At 48.0% G+C, this 10444-nt stretch overlaps 1 protein-coding gene across 2 annotated transcripts in view; it reads left to right on the top strand.

Moving 5' to 3' along the window:
* The window catches only part of LOC111875250 (serine/threonine-protein kinase NLK), a 114505-nt gene that overhangs the window by 85896 nt on the left and 18165 nt on the right, over window positions 1-10444 (top strand). For both annotated transcript variants that reach the window (XR_002844697.2, XM_023871322.2), the window contains exon 4: window positions 8506-8612. Coding sequence is in view for 1 of the 2 variants with exons in the window: in XM_023871322.2 (XP_023727090.1) it covers window positions 8506-8612 (107 nt within the window). In the remaining variant the exon portion in view is untranslated. The remainder of the gene's footprint in view (window positions 1-8505; window positions 8613-10444) is intronic.

Here is a 10444-nt window from a genome sequence, read left to right as displayed (position 1 = left end):
ACGCCCCCCCCCAATAAGAAAATTAAAAAAGAAAAAAGAAACCCCTGAGATAGACCGCGGTGTGGCTACCATTGAGTGTTGCAGAAACATGGCCGGGGGGGGGGCACTGCCCGCAGTATTCAGCCAACAGCCCTCGCTTTTCCGTTCTGTATTTCCGCTGCGTATTGAGAGGTTTGCAAAGTGTGGTCAGGGATCCTCTCAGCTCGGCACGTGCCGTATCTACGTGTCTGTTAATACCGAGAGCACGCATCGACAGATAAGGGCACAAACGTGCGCCTCCACGCGGTACAACTTTATGGACGTTTCGGTCACGTTCTAGATTGCAGCTAGTGAAACCGACTGCATGGTCCACAGTCCGTCTTGAGAAGCTGGTAACCCTTCATTGCCGTGTACACAAGAGCCCCGCCACTGGAGCCCAGTCCACACGCTCGCGTCCGTTTTAATATCCTCGGCTCCACACTCACGTCTTTCAGCATTCGCAGTTACGCCCTTTAGTCACGTGATTTATTTATGTCTTTACTGATTTTCATAATATTTATGTAGATATGAGGATCTGATATTTGACGGCTTGTAGTCTTGTATATGTACACCAACGTTTCGGAGGAATCTGTTGTCGCCATTTTCAGGTTAGAAGTTCCTCCACAAGGATGGTGCGTACTTGAAGACGGTATACTGAATAACAGTCACTAGACATATCACCACCGCTGGTAATAATGTGTGACTGTGTGCACTCTCCTGGCAATTATGTCTAAGGTTCACAGTTCGAACCCTGACCTCATTAAGATAAAATTAGTGAGGATCAGATGGGTGGGGCTTATAACTCGCATGGGCCGTATTAGAAATACATACAAGGTTTTAGTCGAAAAGCGTGAAGGGTACTGGCCACTTGAAACACTTAAATATGAATGAGAGGATAATATTAAAGCGAAGAGTTATGTTTTCAGTTGGATGTGACGTCTTGTAGTGTGATAGAAGGTTGCATTTCTTGGATTACTTTTCGACCCTCAAGATAAACTCAGTGCTTGCCTCCGGTTGTTTATAGTCGCCGCGACGCCGAACTAGTTCAACGTGACGTCGTGGAGTGAAAGGGATCGTATGAACACGGTCATGAACGTTTGGGGTCTGACTAGATGAGCGACCAGCAGCTCATGGAATCACTTGCGGCTGTGAGTACTCGTCATGACGAGAAGTCACAATTCCTCCTCCATACTGTAACCAGGATTCGTATAGAACGATCTCTGGCCGATTGAAGGTGTGGGGGTTGTCTAGGAGAGGCCTCGAAGGCGTTGAAACTTGTGCACGCATCTACCTGTGTCCTGACAACCGGCCGATACGCCTTGCCCTGCCTTGTTCTGTAGCTGTGGCGGACACTCATTCAACTTGTGTGGTGCGGGTGTGCCGAGGGAGTTTGGTGGAAGGTCGAAAAGAAGCGACAAAAAAAATAGAGGAATAAAATTCTTCGAAATCCACGATCAACATTATTATTAAAAAAAGTCAGGACGCGCCATAGCTCAAGCTGTTAGTCCCTGGCTTGCCACTGCGTCAGCCCGGGTTCGATCCCGGGTCTGGTCAAGTGGGATTTTTTGTGGACAAAGTGGCGTTGGAGCGGGTTTTCTCCGAGTACTTCGGTTTCCCCTGCCAATCTTCATTCCACCAAATTCTCCATCATCATAAATACCCGGGGCAGGCTACAATAGGCCAATCAGTGGCCGCCGTGCCGAGTGGACCCAGTTGGACTCCACCCCCCACTAAGCGAATTTAATTTGTTTTTAAAATTATAGTCTCTCCTTAGAAAATTGATTGTGTGCCTTAACAGTTTTAGCGCCTTGTTCGGTGTGCCGTGACTTGAAGAAGGTTGAAAACTCTGTAATGCACAGTGCTGGCCAAACAACGACGCGCCTGTTACTTGGGTGTTCTGTTGTGGCTGATTATGCGACACCGTCTAGGCTCTGTAGTGCCGAATCGTTAGGATGACTATAATGAATTGGAGAGGATTTAGAAGGAAACGGTAGTGGCGTCATTGAGATTGCATTTGCTCAGAGGAACTGAGGAAAACTATGTTAGACTCGATCAAGAAAGGCGGTACTCATGCCCTTGATTCTATTCGAGAGCCTTTCGAATGGAAGCCGACAAGCGTTACCGCTGTGCCCACCTGCTCGCTCGGTCAGTTCTGATATTTTTATCGTACATAGTGTAGAAGAAGGTGTTGTGATCCTAGAAAATGCAAGTATATGGTGTCTATAGACGGGGTTTGGATCGCTGATTAGATTTATTGACCACGTTAACACGCAACTCGTAATTCCACTTAATTATGCCGCTATTGCTATTTCTTCACTTTACAGTTCACTAGAGCACACAGTCTAGTGTTCTCAGTCTGTTACTAGACGTTTCCTGGTAACGGCTCCAAGAGTGGCTAATTCCTCTGCTTCCGGACACAAGTCCTCTCTTCACAGACTCCCATACAGAACTAAGCTGAAACGTTGTCCCTTGTTTATAACATCTCGGCACGGACCTCGAAGAAACACCGCGTTTCCATTGTTGTAGTTCAACTGTTGCATTAATATAGATATTATATTTCTGGTCATTATCATCGTCCTATGTATATTTCAAAGCACAACATTTCGGAGACTGAATTCTGTCTCCGTCTTCAGGTAAAACCTATTCAGTTTGGTCCAATCGTTAAGAGCTACTCCCCATCTCTGGAGGAAGGGAGACAGAAACCAATCTCCGAAACGTATTTTGAAATGTAAACAGGGCAATGTTTTTAGATAAAAAAACAGGACGCTGGGTAATGTCCAGAAACGTAATGTTTTTACTGATTTACCATCGTCACATACTTCGAGATCCTATCAACTGTTGCGTTATTACGAATCTCATGCCTAACAGCGGGAACATGTTCACCGAGCCGTTGCCCAGAAACGGATACTGTTACAGAGTCGTCGCTCAGCAACGGGTCTATACGCCACAATATTCGCGGAAATGTAGGCGTTTTGGGCCCTGAAAGGGTAGAGTTGCCCCTTAATTAAGCACTACGCCATGCGGGCGTATAGGTCGTGTTGTGGGTCACGCTTTGACGTTTACGTGCGTGGTGAAGGGTGCCTAGCAACAGAGAGTTCAGTAGGAAATGAGGTGAGACCTGACCTCGGTTCGATTCCCAGGCCCATCCAGTGGAGCTGTAGGATACCTCCACTCCCCCAGACGCGTTCTTGGCGTAGTGTTTAATTAGAGGGTTACTCCAAGTGTGTTTCTGTGTGTACTGCGTGTATTGGCTGCATATCCTATGGTGTACTTGACGGAATACCCCTTCGCTCGGTTATACCGGACACCCCCCCCACCCCCCCGTTAGTCCCTTCTGACGAGGGTTTTGGACTGGGTTCATCTAGCTCAGGATACAGACCAGTGGAAGGCTTTTGTGAACACGGTGATGAATCTTTGGATTCCATAAAACGCGAGGGTTATCCTGAGTTGTTGAGCGACCGTCAGTTACTTCATGGAGTCACTTCTGTTTTTTCGTGTGTCCTCAAAGTCTTAACTTGGGGGCCGTGGGAAAGACTGGCACGTTGTAGCTTTGTTGGCGATGTGCAGCGGGGGAGGAGGGTGAGCTGGGCGGATGAGCTGCCCGGGGCTGTTGGAGGGGAAAAGGCATGCCCTGGTGTACTGCCTAATCATCTTTAGTGTCCGGATGTTGCGGCTTTCTTGGCTGGGACGTCGGAGCCACGGGAAGGACGACCGAGGAATTCGGGTTTGATTCCCGGCAGGGAGCAAGAGATATTTTTCCTCTCCATGTCGTCCAGACAGGCTCTGGGGGCTACGTGACTTCATCCAGTGGGTAACGGAGGCTCTTTCCCAGAAGGTGAAGCGGCCGGGGCGTGAAGCTGACCTCTCACCTCCATCTAAGGCCAACCTTAAGAATGGTGCAGCCATATCTCCACTCTCTAATACATCTTCATGCCGTGGTCCTTAACTGCCTAAGCACAAGGAAAATCCTTATGTTCCATTTGTGTCTGGTTCTGCCGGGTTAGTATTTTGTATTCAGTTCCATTTTTGATATTCGTGTCACATATCCAGAGCATCTCACTCAACTTGTCAAGGCTGAGATGTTCCCAGCCGTGGAGATTCGCATTGATAGTGACTAAAACTTCATCTTCCAGTAAACCTCGTACCAGTCTGAGCTGTGCCTGAGCCTACCGGGCCCCAGTCTCAGTGGCCACCAGTAATTTCTTCGTGGGAGCAGAAGGTTGCTTAGTCCCGCACATTCTTGTTCTATTTAAGTTGTCGTTTTGAAAGGAATAAAACAGCGGTAGCAGTAAGTGGCATTAGTAAGAGCATTAGTTTGTTTGCTGACTTAGCCCTTGCCTGACCCTTTAAAGAACGCCAATAACTTCACTGCCTGCTTTAACATTCAAAACTCCCCGTTTTGCCACACACATTGTGTTCCTTATGGTTGTCACAATAAACAGCGACTGTTTCTCTAAACAGCATTAACCGTATTGGCTTTGTAGCGGAGACGTAATGTGTTTCCTGTGAGGTACGGACTGAATTCTGCATTATGCACACACAGTGTATTTGTGTGTTCCGTATGGTTCTGACAGTAAACAGCGACTGTTTCTCTAAACAGCATTAACCGGTTGGGCTTTGTAGCGGAGACGTAATGTGTTTCCTGTGAGGTACGGACTGAATTCTGCATTATGCCCACACATTGTATTTATGTATTCCATATGGTTCTTACAGTAAACAGCGACTGTTTCCCTAAACAGCATTAACCGGTTGGGCTTTGTAGCGGAGACGTAATGTGTTTCCTGTGAGGCGCGAACTTAATTTTTTATGAAGATTTATGTCTTGTGGGGCATAACCCCCGCATGGAGGCAGTTTCGAATACCTCCACCTTATTCCAACGAGTCGTAGGAGGCGACGAAAAGGGGACTGAGCACCTGAGGTTATAACTTTGCCACCCTGTTCCTGGGGGTGGGGGATATGAATACGGGGACCTGGGCCTCCAGGTTGAGGGAGTCTCAAATCTGAGCCAGTAAGATGTGGTCATGAGTCCCGGGTACGCGAGAATGACTACGCTGACGATGGCCAGCAGCAATTGTGAATGACAGACCCGTCTTCTCATCAGAGAGGGCGTCCCACATCAATAAACCCGCAACTGTCTGGCAGTAATAAAAATCTGGCCTTGGGCTCCAGATGAGGCTTGACACCAAGGTAGACTGGCGACTGACCTTTGGTCGTAACATAACTTTGACCTTTGACTTGGGGGCCTGATTTAGATTCATCGTAATTAAACACCATTCTGTAAAGCCCCCAAATTACCTCTCCTAACTTTGCAGCTGTCAGTTAATGAGAAAGTCGAAATTTGGCCGCTCTAGCCTGTGGCGATTCACGCATGTAACGTGAAACAGCAAATTCGTTCATGAACACAGGCTAGTGAGCATTGCTCAGGTCCTGGATAACTTTCTTGTACGAAACTCGGTTGCTCTGTCTTTTTGAGTGTTCAGGGGGATACAGAGCTACCGGGCCGGGTTCAGGGTCCCGTTTGGAGTAGGAGGCGATAAGAATTTCGGCAGAATGTGATGACGCATGACAGCACGTGGCAGATGCAGTTCAGTTGACAATGAATTGTAAGTAGGGACTCGCTGCGCTGTGCACAGTGACGGACGGTGCAGATGTGCGCGCCACATAGTGGCCGCTACTTTCACTGCTACTCATGCAGGAGTGAGGCGATGCAGATAAGAAAGTAAGTCTTTTTCTAAGGTAGTTTTGTTGGGCGATGTTCATACTTGCGATGTGTGGTGCTGCCCCCAGCGGTGACTGTACGGCCTATTGGGTTCTGTTCAGGGCAATTAATCACCTCCATCTTCAGGTTCGAATAGCAAGCGGCAAGCCGGGATGTTTTATCGCTTACTCTTGGATCCTGAAGATGGAGGAGATATATTCCCCCGAAACGTCGGACTCAGGCCTATTTTTTTTATTACCATTGGGGTGGGACTAAGTCCCTCGTACTGAGGTCACTTCTGGCCTATTGTACCAGCCCCAGATGATAGGTAAGGGTGATTATGGAGCAATTGGTGGAATGAAGATTGGCAGGGGAAACCAAAGTACTTGGAGAAAACCTGCCGGTTGCCACTTTGTCCACCACAAATCCCACTTGACCAGACCCGGGATTGAACCCCGGGCCGTCGCGATGGGAAGCCGGCGCCTAACCGCTTGAACTATGGCGCAGCCCGGACTCAGGCCTAACTACACTGCCTTAGAACCCAGAAGGCTTTGCTGTTCATTCTTGAGGAGGTTCATAATTTGCTAGCTTCACCATTAGCGTCATAATATCATATGAAGTAAGAAAGGCAGAGAATGCAGCACGCGCGAGGAACATGATAAGTAGGAGGCTGGGTGGGCCCCACCGGTATTCCAACTCCGACCCCTCAGTCGTCCTCTGTGCGGGCTCTCAGATATTAAAGGTTACGTGGTTATCAATTGGCTCCAGTTTGGGGATTTTATGAACAGGTAATGGGCCTTTGCCTTTCATGAAAGGGTGGAGTGTCTTTGCCAGCTGAGCGACTGTTAGGGTCTCAAGAGGGCGTGTCAGTTGAGTAGTCCCGCGTATGTACACTGAACGCTGACATTGCAGTGGCCCTGAGACATTTCGCGCCCGCGAAGCACGTTACTGCCCTAGGGTGGTGAAGGGAAACGTCCCTTCTGGGCATCAGGACCTGAGCTCTCTCTGTTCTTGACAGATTCTCCTCTCCATGACCTTGGTCAGTTGAATGTTGATCACTGACGATCCGCCCATAGTCGGGGACATTTCTGACGATCAAGGTCGTTGTATCATGTGCTGTTGACCTGTAAGGCTACCCCTCGGCACCACGCTCAACTCGAAGGGGGGTCAAAGGGAAGGAACCGTGCCCCCCTCCCCGACTTAATTCAGTCATGCACGGAAACGGGTCTCATAATTCTGTGTGTATTGGATATGCGGGCCTCACGTTTCGGAGGAACGTCGCCTCCTTCAAGGTCGAAGAGTAATTTGATCTTGCCGCCTGCTTACCTTGCGCTTTTATCCCGAAGAAGGAGGCAGTACGTTTGCCGAAACGTTGTGAAAGTTCTACCAGACTGCATCACAGGAGAGTACTTCGCGCAGGGCAAATAGTTTTATTAATTTGGTAGTTCTTGCTAATGTTACTGTATAGACTGGAACTTACCAGGGAATGTAAGTGCCATTGGCACTTCTCAGAACGTTTTGTTCACGTGTCTGTGTTCATGTAGGAGTCGTGATGAAGTGTGATTGAGCAGTGTGAGGGGTGCCTACTGGTGCGAGGCAGGCGGAGTGGAGCTGTACTGGTCATCGGCCGTGCGGCCTGCCAAGGCCAGCCCAGCCACCTGCAGGTTGCTTGCCTGAAGATGGCCTTGCGTTGCACACATTGTCTCTGCGGCCAGTACTCGTCTTCACAGACACAAAGCGATCAGGCCGCATGAGCTCTTGAGAAGATGACAGTCGCTTAGCTAGTCAAGAAATACCCCTCTCATTATCGTGTTCGAAGGATAATTACCAAAGAGTAAAATCTTCTGGGATTGTGACATCATGTAATTTGGTGGAAGCGCCCCGACGTTTCGGAGGAACGTACCTCCATCTTCAAGGCCTGATATTTAACGAAGGAAGACATCAGCAAGAAGCAGTCGGATGGCTTATCTAACTCTTCACCCCTGAAGATGGAGGCAGTACGTTCCCCGAAACATCGGTGACTTTCTACAGGACTGAAGACCGAACTCTTTAAAGTTACCGCTGTGCCCGACTTGAGACACTTCAGTCCAGCTCACAGCCTCAGCCTGTTTTCCGGACAAATGTATTGTTACTACAGAACATTAAAAATGGAGTGAGTCGTCGAGTTCCAGAAGTGACAGCGAATTTTTTGACCAGATGAGCAACTGTTAGCTTTTGAAGAAAGACTATTTCGGGGGCATTAGCACCATGGCGTGGCCTGCCACCCCGTTACTGTCGCAGGTTGTGAACACGTTCTTGTGTCCATAGGGTCCAAAAGTGGACTTTCATGGTGAGGTGTTAACAACGGTAAAATTATGGAATAGCTTGTAAATGAGGCATGAAGTTCTCGCAGCGGTCGGTGTCTTTTGTTAAATGACGTCGTGTACTCTGGTAGACTGTAATCAGCTTTTCGGAGGAACTGGCTGCCTCCTTCAGAACAGAATAAGCACAGCAGGTTCTCCCGAAACGTTGGTAACGATATATGAGACTACACGGTGTCACATTCCAGAAGTATGCCTGATGTGGTCCAAGCGCCCCCGCCTGGGTATGAACCCAGAGAAGATTTGAAGATTGTTGTATTATGAGATTTGACGCCGGATAATGCTAGTACAAGCTTTCGGAAGAACCTGTTGCTTCCCTCTTCACGTAGATGGTCGCTCGGATATCCTAGGAACGATTTGTTCCGTGTCACGCATGTGGCTGTTCAGTTCTGTTTCAGCTGTGTTAAGTCCTTAACCTTTGACCTCCAGTTACGTCATCACGGAACTCCTGCAAAGTGATCTCCACAAGATCATCGTGTCACCGCAGCATCTGTCAGCTGATCATATCAAAGTCTTCCTGTACCAGATTCTGCGCGGTAAGTTTTGCCCGTCTGCCACGTCATTAAACCCCAAAATGTGCAGTAAAGTCTCGCTGATCCGGATTAATGAAGGGAAAATAGCCCGAAAAGACAAAAGAAAACTTAGAAACAAATGGAAAATTTTAATAATGTAGGTAGTGCTGATGAAATTCAGAAAATGGCACTGTAGAAATTTCTTCCTTCGTCAGAAGCTGAAATCCAGGGTCTCCATCCAGCTGAAGCCATCCTTGGGTTTCAGTCTCTCCAGCCGCCCTCAGCACAGTCTGAAAGTCCTCTTGCTCCTAAATCCCATGTGACTTTTTGAGGTATGTACTCAACTGTGAACAGAGTTTTTCACTTTTCATATTTCGTTCCGGATTAACTGTAACCGGATTATCGAGAGTTTACTGTAATTTTGTGCTGTTTCATGGCGCTAGCGTCATATGGTAGGATGACTGGTGAATAATGAATCGGGAAGGATTTGGAAAGAAGTGTATTGAGGAACCAACGCGGAATTTACCTGGTAGGACTGAGCGAAACCGTGTGAAACCTCAGGCAAGAAGGACAGCTAGTTCCCCAGTTCAGATTCGATCCTAACTTCTGTCGGGTACAAGCTCCGTCCGCTTGGCAACCCTTCGAAGCGCTGTGGTAATCGTGTAATGGATCCAGCATAGTTAGTCTGATACGTCTCCCTGATGGCGGAAGCCGAACCAGCTTTCGAAACCTTCTATTTCGTGAACTGAAAGAAGACGTAAAATGCCTCAAAATGTGTTATTTTTAATATCACGTCTTCGTGACAAATCCCTAGACTTTTCTAGGATTTGAGGTTGTCATACCAGTGGTTATGAAGGGTTCTGTGTCGCATACTCCCTTGAAAGTCGGCTCCTGTAGACTTTGTCCTTTGTGTGTGTCTGGCTGAAATATGGCGTGCGAGCACGCACGCACACTCGTGTTGCACCTAGCATGTGGCTGGACACTGGACTGACATCGGCTTTGTGTTCAGGTGGATATAAGAGAGAGGTATATGACGCCGTGTAGTGTGGTAGAAGTTTCCCGGCTTTTCGGAGGAATGTACTGCCTCCATATTCAGGGTCGAATAATAAACCAGGTAAGTAGGTAGCAAGTGAGCTCGGCCTGCTTGTGTCCTATTATTTGTCTGCTCTGCCTTACTCTTCGACCCTGAAGATGGAGCAGATATGTTCCTCCGAAATGTACTTAAACTAGTGTTCAAGTCTAACGAAAGGAGATTGCTTCTTCATAACGGGGGATGTCTGAACATCACGTGCGCCACTTTCGGATTGGCTTATCGACTGAGCCACAGGACGTTGTGTATACGCACTGCGTACCAATTCCGGCATTGTCCATCGAAACCGGCGGGAAAAGTATCGCTGACAGAAAACGTGTGTTTGTTTTCTCCGCAACTTTTATTCGAAATTTTCTTCGCTCTGATAAGTATTAATGCGTTACGCATGTAGATCTCCGTGTAAAGTGTCTGTTGTTGTCCGAGTATGACCAAATTTGGAAGAGTATTAACAGACATCAGTAAATTTCTTCTTCAGTGTCAGTTTTCGCGAAAATCCGCCCAGTTGTTCTCCAGATGTTACAGACGGACATACGGACATGTAAGTAAAAGAAAAAAAGTAAAGATATCCCTGTAACAGGCCGTGGAGGCCCGTAGAGTTGTGAGATGTTGAGGTACCCACATTTTCTAGATAGTCTGCTCACGCGGCCTCCGTAGTCTAGGGGTAACGTTCCCACCTCATGACTCAAGGTACGCGGGTTCAAACCCGGCGGAGGTCGTGGAATTTTTAAGGGCGGAAAAATTCAGGGAACAAGTCCTCCGGGAGGGA

The sequence above is a fragment of the Cryptotermes secundus genome, unplaced genomic scaffold, assembly GCF_002891405.2.
Source record: "Cryptotermes secundus unplaced genomic scaffold, Csec_1.0 scaffold526, whole genome shotgun sequence".
NCBI classification, from domain to species: domain Eukaryota; kingdom Metazoa; phylum Arthropoda; class Insecta; order Blattodea; family Kalotermitidae; genus Cryptotermes; species Cryptotermes secundus.
The sequence above is the reverse complement of the archived record's forward strand: the minus strand, read 5'-3'. Positions and strand labels throughout refer to the sequence as shown.